This window comes from Phacochoerus africanus, chromosome 15 (assembly GCF_016906955.1).
Source record: "Phacochoerus africanus isolate WHEZ1 chromosome 15, ROS_Pafr_v1, whole genome shotgun sequence".
Lineage (NCBI taxonomy): Eukaryota > Metazoa > Chordata > Mammalia > Artiodactyla > Suidae > Phacochoerus > Phacochoerus africanus.
Window position 1 is genome coordinate 99,690,728 of NC_062558.1, and position 14,559 is coordinate 99,705,286.

Genomic DNA, 14,559 nt, shown 5'->3' on the forward strand with positions numbered 1-14,559 from the left:
GAAGGGAGAAACAGCAAATTAACAATAATAGTTGGAACTTCAATAACCCACTTTCAAGAATAGATGGAACAACTAGTGAGAAGACCAAAAGAGAAATATAAAACTTGAACAACCCTAGGAGGTAACTAGACCTAACTGATACTGAGAAAGCACTCCATCCAACAACATAGTATACATTCTTCTCAAGTACATAGAAAACATTATCCAAAATATACTATACGCTGGCCATAAAATAAACATCAATAATTTTTTTAAAGTAAAAATAATACAAATTATGTATTTTAACGACAATGTAATTAAATTAGAAATAAATACAAGAATAAAATTTGGGAAACACACAAATATGTGGAAATTAAGAAACCTACAAATAGCTAAAGGTCAAAAAAGAAATCAAAAGAAAATATATAAACACTTTCAGATGAATGCAATCAAAGACACAATATACTAAAATTTATGGAAGGCAGAGTTCCAGCTGTGGCACAACAGAATTGGTGGCATCTCTGGAGTGCTGGACTCGGGTGCTATCTCAGGCCCAGCACAGTGGGTTGAGAATTAGGCACTGCCACAGCTGCAGTGTGGGTTGCAACTGGGGCTCAGATCTGATCCCTGGCTGGGGAACTCCATAAGACACAGTACAAAAAAGGGGAAAAAAAAAAACTTATGGAATGCAGTGAAAGCAGTGATAGCTTTAAATGCCCATATTAAGACAGGAAGATGAACTCAGTGAGTTAGCAAAGTAGAAGATACCAGGTGTCATCTCCTCAGAGAGTATAATAATTGGCTATCCACAAAAGAAAATAGCCCTGGGAGTGCTCAAGAATCCTAATTAAAAACCTACAGCAACATAGTGGAACAAAAAACAGGATAACCACAAGGAAGGGATAACTGGAGATGTTGGCTTAGCTGAAACATCTCAGGACAGCTAGGAACAAAGGAGGAGAGAAGCTATCAATATCAGCCACATAACAGGTGCCATCATGGGCTTACTCTCTGGAAGACCCTGGGAACACTTGCAGCTGAGAACCTCAATAGCCTCAACAATAGAAGCAGCACAGCTTTTGCAAAAGAAGACCTTTTCATCAGTGCAGACTCCAACAGCCTGCTCCACAGAAGACACGAGCAGATTTTGTGACAGAGGTAACCAATGATCATTGCTACCATGGATCACCTGGAGAGAGATATCCTGCTATACCTCTCCCATAAGGAGCTGCTGTCACACTGCCTTGGAATCAGGGCTCTCAGCTCCCAACCCCCAAACCCACACATACCCCTGACCCCACAGCCATAGGTGTTCCATGCACTCCCATGTTTCAGACCCAAACTTTGTGGCCACACTGTGTTTTCTTAAGTTCCAGACCCAAGATCTATAGATGCCCAGTAATTACCTGTATCTCAGGCACTGGAGCCACTACCACTGCAAGCCATCCATGGGTGTGAACCTGAGAATCACCTTCCTCTGCAAGTGCATGTGTTCTAGTCACCAGACCAAGGCTGTTCCATATGTGCTCATCCCTCAGGCATAGAGCTGCTGGTAAGCCAGTGCCCTGGACTCTACAGCTGTGGATGCTTCATAAGTACCCATGCTCCAGATCTCAGGTATGTTGCTGTTCCATGGGTACCCATGTATCAGACAACAGTGCCACCACCACTGTGAGGGTACTCGCAAACCAAACATCACAAAAAAAGAGATGCCCTTAGCCATGACATCCCCTGAAGGAGAAAAGGAGGTCAGGAGGTCCCCAGCGGCCTTCACCACCGAAGATCCCAACAGTACCCACAGTAGCTGCACACATCCATAGCATTGGCCTTTGAGAACCATACGATCTTCACCACCGATGGCCTAAGCTGTCAGAACTGCATGGACGCTATACCACTTGGGATTCCCTGGAGCTAGAACCACTACAGATCATCCAGACAATGTTTCTGCAGCCACCCTCAGGTGAAGGTCTTTCTTCACCAAAACCAGTCTATAAAGTCTAGAAGAGGTGACTGATCTATCAAATGCATAGACAAAATGAAGTCTACAAGAAACAATAAAAATCAAGGAAACACACCACCACCAAAGGAACACAATAATTTACCAAAGGCTGACCCGAAAGAAATGGAGATCTATGAATTGACAAAGAACTCAAAATAATTGTTTCAAAGAAGCTCAGCAAGCTACAGAAGAACACAGACAGACAAATCAACAAAAGCAGGAAAGCAATTACGAACAAAATGAGAGTTCAGCAATGAGACACAAACCATAAAAATGAACCAAACAGAAATTCTGGAGCTGGAAAATAGAATGAGTGACTTGAACAATGCAACACAGAGCATCAACATCTGATTTAATCAAGCAGAAGAAGTAATCTGTGAACTCAAAACAAGTCACTAGAAATTATTCCATTAAAGGTGAAAAAAATGAAAAAGAATGAAAAAAACCTACATAAATTATGAGACACATGCTAAAGGGAGTTCTTCAAGCTGAAATGCAAGAATACTAATAGCCCATAAAAGATATAAAAAAAATCTTACCTCATTTTCTTGTGCTTTGCTGACATCCTGCCTGATACTCTGTTTTTTACAAATAGAAGGATTGTGGTAACCCTGCATTGAGCAAGTGGATCAGTGCCATTTTTCCAACAGCATTTTCTAACTCCATGACTTTGTGTCATATTTTGGTAATCTTTGCTATATTTCAAACTTTTTCATTATTATTATATTTCCTATGGTGATCTGTGATCGGTCACCTTGGATGTTATCACTGCAAAAGTTTTGTGGCACTATAAATCACACTCATATAAGACAGCAAATTGAACTGATAAATTTTGTGTGTATTCAGACTGCTCTACTGACTTGCTGTACCTCCATCTCTCATCTTCTCCTCAGGCCACCATATTCCCTAAGACACAACAATATGGAAATTAGGCCAATTGATAACCCTATAAGAGTCTTTATTTATTCAAGTGAAAGGAAGAATCCCGCCTCTCACTTTAAATCAAAAGCTAGAAAATATTTAGCTTAGTGAAGAAGGCATGCCAAAAGCCAAGATAGACAAAATGAGGCCTCTTTTGCCAAACTGTCAGCCAAGTTGTGAATGCAGAGGAAAATTTCTTGAAGGAAATGGAAAGTCCTATTCCAGGGAATACCTAAATGATAAAAAGTGAAACAGCCTCATACTGATATGGATAAAGTTTTAATGTTTGGAAAAGAAGAGCAAACCAGTCACAACATTCCTTTATGCAAAAGCCTCAGAGCAAGGCTTAATTCAGAGCAAGGCCTTCGATTCTGTGAAGGCTGAGAAAGGTGGGGAAGTTGCAGAAGAAAACTGAGTATAAGTCTGAAGCTAGCAGAGACTGGTTAATGACTTTCAAAGAAAGAAACTGTCTCCACAACATAAAAGTAGAAAGTGAAGCAGCAAGTGCTAATGTAGAAGCTGTGGAAAGTTATTCAGAAGAATAATCCAAGATTAATTAATGAAAGCAGTTACACTGAAAAACAGATTTTTGATGTAGGTGAGATGATGTTCTTTTGGAAGAAGATGCCATCTCAGACTTTTACAGATTGAGAGGAGGAGTCAATGCCCAGCTTCAAAATTTTAAAGAATAGGCTGACTCCCTCATTAGGACCTAATACAGCAGGTCACTTTAAGTTAAAACCATGGCTCATTTACCACCCTAAAAATCTAGGGACCTTAAGAATTGTGCTAAATCTCTAGGAACAAGCCAACCAGACTGCCTGCAGTAGTCAGCCCACCACAACAGAAGGACCTAAGAAGCCTAGGGAGGATCCCTAGAGCATAAAGAACACTTTCAACTTAATGAAAAGACAAATAGCCCAATTCAAAAATAAGAAAAATATATGAACAGATATTTCTCCAAGGAAGCTACACGAGTGGCCAATAAGCATATGAAAAGATGTTCAATATCATTAATCATCAGGGAAATGCAAATCAAAACCATGAGATGCTGCTCAAGATACAGGGGGGTGGCTACACTCAAAAAGGCAGATACAAAAAATATTTGTAAAGATGTGGAAATATCAAAATCCTCAGAACAGCTGATGAATCAGAATGTAAAATTGTGCAACCATTTGGAAATAGTTTGGTAGTCCCTCAAATAATTAAACACAGAGTTAACTGCATGATCCAGCAATTCCACTTCTAGGTATATGCCCAAGAGGAGAGATGAAATCCTACGCCCACACAAAACCCTGAATATGAATATTTATAGCAGCATTATTCCAAATAGCTCCAAAGTGGAGCAATGAAAACGTCCATCACTTGAGGAATGCACAGACAAAATCTGGTAAAACCATACAATGGAATCAGTCATACAAAGGAATGAAGTACTGTTACATGCTACGACATGGATGAACCTTGAAAACATGATACCAAGGGAAAGAAGCCAACACAAAAAACCACATTTGTTATGATTCCATTTATATGAAATGTTGAGAACAGGAAAATATAGAGATAGAAAAATTGATGGCTGCTTAGGTCTGGGAGAGATGGGAAATGGGTTGTGATAGCTAAAGGGTACAGGGTTTCTTTTCTGAGGCGATGAAAGTGGTCTAAAATTGAGTGTGGTGGTGGTTTCATATGCCTGTGAATACACTAAAAACCCCTGAATTCATTATACACTTTAAATGGGTAAATGGTATATTATGTGAATTATATCTCAATAAAGCTGTTAAAAAATACTGATTTTAGAACATTAGGCCAAACTAGATGAAATATTAACAGGAAAGGTGATGCCAAATGTATCATGTTGCAATTATATTTACTAATTTAACCACTAGTTCCAAAATACATGTACATAGCAGACAAAAATGAAATAACCCAAACTGTCACCTTAGGTAATACTCTTCCATTTTTTTTTTAACTTCCTCTACTTTACAATGCCATGTTATCACAGCAATAATGTAGATGAAGTACAAAACCTATAATAATCTATTATAAATTCATGGAAATACACCCAAGTAGAGGACCTGGGACCACATTCCTTAGGCTCCTAAAGGCTTCTGTCCTAAGGAATTTGGGCTGCAATAAAAGAACCCAGGAAAGAGACAGTAATAACCAGATGGAAAGGCCAACTCATATTATCAAAGTTACGATGACAACCCTCCTCTGCACAACTCCAGTGCCACCCCAGCCACAGCCCAATTTTAAATTATTTCTCCATAGATTGAAATGCAAAGAGAATATTGATTCTATTTGAGTCAGTGAAGAGTTATGAAAGATACCTACTCCTGGGAAATCATGTAAAAACCTGGAAAGATCACATACCACCGAATTTTGAAATAAAAATGGTAAACATAATGGCTACATTAAATCCTGTCAGGGAACAGAACCTTGGAGTTCAGAACCTGGAACCATAACTCTCATAAGACTGCACCTCACCCTGTGTAAAATTGAGGCTTCCAAATCCGTCTATTGTGCCAGCTGCAAAACTGTAGCCCAAGGCTGGTTTACACGTTTTTACCTAAAGGAAAAAAAAAATTTTAAACAAAAATAAAAAAGAAACAAGTTGAATTTCAAGTATATATTAAGATCAGCCCAGAGCTTTACCCTTGTGGCATAATCAGTGTGACACAGTGACACTTACTGTATGTGTGGAATTGAGCCAGACAGTGACGTCCGTCATATTCACCCACTGATGAGCAGAAGCCAATGGCCCAGTTACCTCCTGGGAGGCAGAGGCATACAGTTCCTAGAAAACCCACACATGCTTAGCATTAAAAGCCAAAAAAAAAAAAAAAAAAACCTAAAATGAATACTATCAACTGTCACCATGAACTAGTTTGGAAAAGCATCTCTCAGCCAAGTTTTGTTTTGCTGGTTGATTAAAAAGAACATATAGATCTCACTTCCAAACACCCAAGTGCTTCCCAGAAACTTAAAGACCCTGAGACTGTTGACCTGAGTCTATTTTCCACAAATATAAAATCCCAGTCTTGCAGGCTATGTCATGAAAGACTCCAATCTCACTTGAAACTACTCAAGAAAATTTAAGGTTAGAAGTACGTGGGCCAAATTATCTTCTTTGTCAGAACAAGAGTGTATGGTCAGGGATGCTGCTGGAGTTTTCCCTCTCACAGTCCTTGAGTCCTCTGGCAGGCTGGTGCCCAAGGGGGGGTTGAAAGTCTTCAGGCCCCACTTCATAGACATCAGCTCCCGAACCGTTCACATTCTGATGGGTTTTTTTTCTCCCCCAATATGGTCAATGGATACTTTTTTTAATTTATGAAAAATGAGTTAAAAGAGATTTAGAAATGTTTGTTTGTATTGATCCACATTACACAATAGAGGCAGACCCGGTTTCATCACAAGGGCCTTTTCCTGAGCCCTCATTCATTCCCACTCTTCCCACCGCATGGCAACTCTCAAGATAAGTTGTCAGTAACACCAGCTGCAGCTGCCTCCTCTGCTGAAGAGGGAACGTGTGCCTTGTCGAGAGGAGATTCCAGGATGTCTCTATGGCTCCTAGGCCCAGAGCAGTAACAAAATTTCTGACACCAAATTGTGTCACGGGTGCACACCCTGAATAGAGTCTGTTAATTTAGAACAATCCACTGACGATACCACAGTAATTAAAAAGAAACTGCAGCAATTAGGCTGGCTGGTATCTGATGTTTTTAAAGGTGTTTTGTTCTCCCTTAATTGCTCCTGAAACATTTTAGAACCCTAGAGACAAAATATTTACTTAAACACACACACACACAAGGGCATGTGCACAAAAGTATTCATAAGCTATAAAAAGGAAAAGGCTTAACTATCTTTTTCAGAGCTGGCTCAAGCTCAAAGCCACCCTTTGTCTTTTCTATCAGAAATGTCTCCATAGGAGCTGATATAAAATATGTAAGCAAACTGGAACAGAAAATTTAGGAGAGGAAGGAGTAACTCATAGTAAGCTCCCTGGAGATGAGATTCTCTTTTCATCAAAAAATCTTTTTTTAAAAAATGTAAGATGGATGATCTTTGCCATATCAAAAAAGACCAAGGACCAATCTGAATCCAAATTGCAAGAGCCAGGAGCTGTGCCCTCAGCTTTACTTTAACTGTCACGAAGAAAAAGTTAAGAAATGGTCAGAGAATTGGGTCAGCCTGGTCATAGACAATACTACATTAATTGAACACTTTACAATCTATCATCCCACCATCTAAAGCAAACATTCTGGCTGAAAGAGAATGTTTTCCTGATTACTTGATTTTGGGGGTTTTTTTGGTCTTTTTAGGGCCACACTCACAGCATATGGAGGTTCCCACGCTAGGGGTCAAATCGGAACTGTAGCTGCTGGCCTACACCACAGCCACAGCAATGTGGGATCCAAGCCACATCTGTCACTTACACCACAGCTCACAGCAACGCAGGATCCCCAGCCCACTGAGCAAGGCCAGGGATTGAACCTGCATCCTCATGGATACTAATCAGGTCTGTTAACCACTGAGCCACGATGGGAACTCCTGATTACTTGTTTTTAAATGTACTTCCTGAGAGTTCCCATTTGGCTCAGCAGAAATAAGCCCAACTAGTATCCATGAAGATTCAGGTTCAGTCCCTGGCCTCCCTCAGTGGGTTAAGGATCCAGGGTTGCCTTGAGCCATGGTGTAGGTCTCAGATGCGGCTCAGATCCCGCCTTGCAGTGACTGTGGTGTGGGCCAACAGCTGTAGCTCTGATTTGACCCCTAGCCTGGGAACTTCCATATGCCACAATTGCGGCCCTAAAAAGCAAAAATAACAACAATAATAATAAATGTACTTCATATAAGAAGTCAGAGGCAAGCAGTCAGAGAGAGGTTCCTGTGTGGTCTGCAAAAGCAACCTTCCTAGTTGACAAAAAACAGCGTTCAGTCTTCCAGACTCCTTGGTGCTACTTGAGCTCTTGCTGTCTTCCTTATAATTATCTACTTCCTAATGAACAATGTCAGTGGATTTTGAAGAACAATTTTGAAAGAAGATGAAAAAAATCTGGCCTACAGCTTACCTTTGCTTTCTCATATATTATTCGTCCTATGATCTGAGTGCTGTTAAACATATCCTGTCCAGGTCCCATAGCAATGCACATGCTAGGCTGGAACAAAATGACACAAGATGTGTTCTCAGTGAAATAAGCAATTATTTCAAGATGGAAAATGACAAGTGAATCTACACAACTCAATTTTTTGAAAGCCACATTCTAGCCTTTCTTTTTAGATGTTCTCTCAACTTACAGATTACAAAAAAACAAAATCATTCATGGAATTAAAGCAGTGAATGCCACTAGAAATCATCTCTTCCAGAAACTTATTTTTAAAAATAAGGAAACCAAACCTCAGGTGGATTAGATGAAAGCGGTAATTCTCACACACACACAGGTAAATGGCCATTCAACATTAAAATATGCTCCATCTCATGAATAATTAAAATGTTAAGTTTAAACAGCAAAGAGAGAATTCTTTGCATTGACAGAAATTGAAAGATTAGAGGAGAAAAAAAGACTATGGAGTTCTCGTCATGGCTCAGTGGGTTAAGAACCTGACACAGTGCCCATGAGGATACAGGTTTGATCTGTGGCCTCGCACCGTGGGTTAAGGATCCAGCATTGCTATGAGCTGTGGTGTAGATAGCAGACTCAGATCTGGCATTACTGTGGCTATGGTATAGGCCTGGCAGCTCCAACTCCAATTCAACCCCTAGCCTGGGAACTTCTATATGACGCAAGTGGGACCCTAAAAAGAAAGAAAAAAAAAAGGTGTGAGAGCAATAACTTGGGAGAAAAGGAGAGAAGTAAATGGGGACTTTTGTTTTCTATACTTTTCATGTGGTTTGAGTTTTTACAGCAACATTTTTTTTTTGTTTGCAATTTATATGAAAGGAAAAAGAATTTCGATTTTATAATCTTAGAAAAAGCTATTGACTTTATAACCAGTGAAGAAATGTCTCAGGCAGACAGTTTGGGGTACTAAATTGTGACTTCAGAAATGGCAGGGCAAAACGTGTCAGGCTGTCCATGTTTGGGGAAGAATATTTAACCTCTGACATATATTAGAATTGCCTTACCATTCAAAAAAAAAGTAATGAAATGGAAAACTATAATTTTACCTATTCAAAATTTAGGAGGGCTTTTGAGAAAAGAAATGCTGGTTGTAAGTAGGCCAGAGTATACTTGAGGGGAACATAATTATAAATTAATTCTGAATAAACAAAAAACATACATGAGATGCAAAAACAAAGATTTCATGTCATAATTACCTACCCCGCCAATGGGACATGTGCTATCGGCATTATCACAAGACTCTCCCGTGTTGATGCAACTTGGGCCAAGAGTATTGGGGGATACATCTCCCAGGTTTGATGAAGCAAAAGCTGCTACATATGGTCCCTGCCAAAAGAAAAAACCAATTGCCTTTTATTCTTTCTTATTTCCCATAAGGGGTCCATTAAAAATGCAAAACATTAATCCACTCTGGTGAAACATTCAAAATCATTTGTGCACAATAAAAGGAGGATGTGCAATATCAGAGAAATTTTTTATTTCTGAGAAAGCTCCCATTGCAGTCAGCATACATATTATTGCTCATGATATTTCAATTATCCATAAAGTTGTTTCAAGTAGGAGAGTTTCACATTTGTGTCTTAGACAGAAACACTTTGACAAAAAAGACAATGGACAACAGGTTATAAAATGCTGACCTATCAATCGAGTGTCTGGTGTTGAACCGGGAGCTCAGAGATCCATTTTCCCTCTAAAAATAAATATCCTAGTTACTGTTGTGGCTCAGTGGTAATGAACCCAACTAGTATGCATGAGGCCGAGGGTTCGATCCTGGCCTCTCTCAGTGAGTTGCAGATCCGGCGTTGCCATGAGCTGTGGTGTAGGTCACAGATGCTTGGATCCCGAGTTGCTATGTCTGTAGTGTAGGCTGGCAGATGTAGCTCTGATTCAACCCTTAGCCTGGGAACTTCCATTGCTGTGGTGTGGCCCTAAAAACACTAAATAAATAAAAAAATAAATATCCTATTGGCTGAAAAGGTAAAGAGCCAATCTGGATTTTCTGTTGCAAAACTAAACCTTGATATGGTATCACCATCCAGCCTTGCCCTCCCTGTATCTTTTCTCAATTTCTTCAACCTGAAATACCAACATAAAATTTTAGGGTAGGGTGAGACCTTAACCTCCACCCAACTAGTCTACCATTGCACCTTAAATGTCTTTCACTTTTCTTAGAGGAAGAGATAGGCAAGTATAGGAGATTGTGTGTCTTTTTTCATTCTAAAAATATAAAAGGAAACTCTTTTCCCTAAAAAATTAGGCTAAGGAGTTCCCATCACAGAGCAGCAGAAACAAATCCAACTAAGACCCATGAAGTTGCAGGTTTGATACCTGGCCTCACTCAGTGGGTTAAGGATCTGGTGTTGCTGTGAGCTGTGGTATATGGAGCAGATGCAGCTCAGATCCTGCATTGCTGTGGCTGTGGCATAGCTCCAATTTGATCCCTAGCCTGGGAACTTCCATATGCCGCGGGTTCGGCCTTAAAAAGGAAAAAAAATTTTAAATAAAAATAAATAAAAAATAGGCTAAAATGAAAAAAAGAGAGATTTGTCAACAAGGTAGCTACAAATCAGACCAAATGTTCCTGGGGCTAATATCTAATGGGACACTTATTTAAGACAAGGGCCTGACGTCATCCCATCACATATTCTGCATTTGAAGCTTGGATGCTGGGGTCAAGCAGAGCAGGGTCCTTCCTTGCCATTTATCTGTCTGTGGTCAATAATTTACGTAGAGCTGGCAAGCATTCTAGAGTACATAGGCTGGGTTTCCAGGCCTCCAACACTGATCCCAGCACTCAAAGTTATAAAAACAAGTCAAATAGATTAGGGTTGACTCTGACTTCAGCCATATTTCAAGAAAGTAGAACAAAGCCCTTGAAAGGAAATTAAGAGGGAAGTCTGGACCAGAGGAAAGGACACATCCCCTTGTCCTCATTCAGGTTTTTAACATCATTAAGAAGGTGCTTAATACTTTTACAGCTCTGAAAACGAAAGTAAGCATCAACACAAGTTTATCACATTCCCAAGTTGATCAAAAGCTATACAGACTGCAAAAATCTTGAATTTGCCCTTCCACATCCAACTAATTGTAATTTTATGAAGTCATCAATACAAATAGACTATTTGAAAGTTATTAGTCATTTTGAATTTTTCTTTCCCAATCAGGAAGATGGAAGACTTCTTTCCATCCAAGCAAATCAGTATGTGACAGCCATAATGACACTTCAATGAAGATCTGAATCAGCTATTCCAAACATTGCATGAATGATGATACTCAAAGAATTAAGATGATGCTCTCAATGACATAAATTCTCACCTGTCCAGGTAGATATCCTTTGTTCTTCTCTTGCTCAAAAAGGTAAGATGCATAGCCCATATTGTCGCTATTTACAAGATGATTGCTGTTGTTCATGCTGACTGGGTGGATAGCAAACCAGCTATAAAAGAACAAGAAGCCCTAAGTTCTTGTTGAAGAGAACTGGATTAACTGAGGCCAAAATGATGACTAGAACTTGAATTTTCGCCATAGGGAGAAAAAAAAAAATCTTTTGATGACAGGCACTCCACATTTAGGTTCTTTCATTGTTAAAGAACTTAAATTATTAATAATATACTCAAGAAGTCTGATCACTGACTTAAAAACATTATTTTATGAATATTTCATCATTGTTATCTTCATCATAAACTTTTAACAAGAGCCAATACTGGTCAGTTACCAGATGATATACCTAAAGAACTGAATCAACATAGACTTTGTCCCTCAAGACAGATACACACACACAATTATTCAAGTCAATACTACCCAACTAAATAGACATTTATGGAGAGTCTGCTCTGTGCCAACCACTGCATAAACTGCAGTCTACTCTAGAATCTTGCAGAAGACAACAGAGTAAAGAAAAAGCTTTATTACAATGTGACAAATGCTATAAATAAATAGGCATAAAATGTTTGGGACCACAGATGACCAGCAATTACTTCCTAAAGGGATTCCAGGGAGAAAGAACACCAAAGTAAATGCACAGGGGTGTAAAAAAGGATGCTATGCTATGCATAATCCATATGCACAGTAATACCTTGTTTAAGTATAGAGCTATAGGGTTTATAAGTTAATTTCACATCTGTTACTTTATTTGAACTTCACAACATCCTGGAGAGATAGGCTGTTATTACCAGTATTCTGCTTGTGACCACACAGCTGAAAAAAAGTGTTTACATGACTGAAAGCTGTAAAGCAAATTAGCATGAATATGCAAGAAAAGAGAAATGCCAATTAATCAAATGTCAAGCTAAATTTAGAATGTAAGCTTACATTGACTTTTCTTTACTAAAGCTTTTTAAACATTTTTACCAAAGTATCATGGTACACTGACTATTGACTAGAGCTGCTTAGGAGCTTCAAATCATCATTTAAGGTTCAGTTCTCATTGGCCAACAGATGTATATGTAGATCAGAGGTGGCTAGCACCCTATCTATGGGGCTGGGTAGGCAATATAGGAGTTTGGCTGATATAATAGGGACCATGAACTGTGGAAAACCAGAGGCACGTGCATTTCCTAAGGACCACAGTCTCTACTGGGCTGCAGCCAAATGCTGCCTGATGGGAGGATAAGCCAGTGTTGCCAGATCTTTCAAAAAATCCATGGTTTGGTGAAATATTTATTGATTTAAAAATTCTTAAAGAACTCAATGGCCTAGAAATAAAGGAGAAGAACTGTTACTTGGTAAGACACTTAAGACACATAGACAACAAATGTAGTTTGTGGACTATTTGGACTCTGATTCAAACAAAACAACTGATACAATCAGGGAAAACTGAACCAAGACTGGGTTTAAGATCATATTAAGAAATTATTTTTACTCAGTATGAGAAGAGTCTCTAGTTCCATCCATGTTGCTGCAAATGGCGTTATTTTGTTCTTTTTGATGGTTGAGTAGTATTCCATTGCGTATATATACCACTTCTTCCTAATCTAATCATCTGTTGATGAACATTTGGGTTATTTCCATGTCTTGGCTATTGTGAATAGTGCTGCAATGAACATGTGGGTTCATGTGTCTTTTTCAAGGAAAGTTTTGTCTGGATATATGCTTAAGAGTGGGTTGCTGGAATGATGTCTGGTCATTTATGATGGAGCATGATAATGTGAGAAAAAAGAATGTATACATGTATATGTAACTGGGTCACCTTGCTGTACAGTAGAAAATTGACAGAACACTGTAAACCAGCTATAATGGAAAAAAATAAAAATCATTTTATAAAAAAAGAAATTATTTTTAATATTTTGGTTGATAATGGATTGTAGTTATATTTGAGTTTTCATCTCTGATACACACTGAAATATTTGAGTAAAATGATATCTCGTATTTGCTTTTAAATACTCTAGCAAAACAATTCTCAACAAAAGTTTAGCCAAGCGAATCCAACAACATATAAAAAAGATCATACACCACAACCAGATGGGATTCATCCCAGGTGCCCAAAGATAGTTCAACATATGCAAATCAATCAACGTCATACACCACATTAACAAAAGAAAAGTCAAAAACCACATGATCATCTCAACAGATGCAGAAAGAGCATCTGACAAAGTCCAACATCCATTCATGATTAAAAACTCTTACCAAAGTGGGTATAGAGGGAACATACCTTAACATAATCAAAGCCATTTATGACAAACCCATAGCAAATATAATACTCATTGGAGAAAAGCTGAAAGCCTTCCCACTAAAATCTGGAACAAGACAAGGATGCCCACTCTCAACACTTTAATTCAACATAGTATTGGAAGTCCTAACCAAAGAAATCAGACAAACAAAAGAAATAAAAGGCATCCATATAGGAAGAGAAGAGGTAAAACTGTCACTGTACGCAGATGACATGATACTATATACAGAAAAGCCTAAGGACTCAACCTCAAAACTACTTGAACTGATCAACAAATTCAGCAAAGAAGCAGTATATAAGATTAACATTCAGAAATCAGTCACATTTCTGTATAATAACAATGAAATATTAGAAAAGGAATACAAAAATATAATACCTTTTTAAAATTGTACCCCAAAAAATCAAATACCTGGGAATATACCTGACCAAGGTGGTAAAAGACATATGCTGAGAACTATAAAACATTAATCAAGGAAATTAAAGAAGATGTAAAGAAATGGAAAGATATTCCATGCTTCTGGGTTGGAAAAATGAATACTGTAAAAATGGCCATACCACCCAAAGCAATCTATAGATACAATGCAATCCCTATCAAATTACCCATGATATTTTTTTATAGAACTAGAACAATCCAAAAATTTATATGGAACCACGAAAGACCCAGAATTATCAAAGCAATTCTGAGGCACAAAAACCAAGCAGGAGCCGTAACTCTCCCAGACTTCAGGCAATATTACAAAGCCACAGTCATCAAGACAGTGTGATACTGGTACCAAAACAAACATACTGACCAATGGAACAGAATAGAAAACCCAGAAATAAACCCAGACACCTAGGCCAATTAATCTTTGACAAAGGAAGCAAGAACATAA

The 14,559-nt window shown here is 38.6% G+C and overlaps 1 protein-coding gene across 2 annotated transcripts in view; it reads right to left on the bottom strand.

Annotated features, from left to right (window-relative positions):
- ASAH2 (N-acylsphingosine amidohydrolase 2) overlaps positions 1-14,559 on the bottom strand; it is a 68,292-nt gene that overhangs the window by 26,041 nt on the left and 27,692 nt on the right. The window contains exons 7-11 of one of the 2 annotated variants that reach the window (XM_047761032.1): positions 11,335-11,455; positions 9,220-9,345; positions 7,969-8,055; positions 5,589-5,693; positions 5,384-5,465 (exon numbers count right to left, since the gene is read on the bottom strand). In XM_047761032.1, the coding sequence (XP_047616988.1) occupies positions 5,384-5,465; positions 5,589-5,693; positions 7,969-8,055; positions 9,220-9,345; positions 11,335-11,455 (521 nt within the window). The remainder of the gene's footprint in view (positions 1-5,383; positions 5,466-5,588; positions 5,694-7,968; positions 8,056-9,219; positions 9,346-11,334; positions 11,456-14,559) is intronic. The other variant, XM_047761033.1, reaches the window with a different exon arrangement.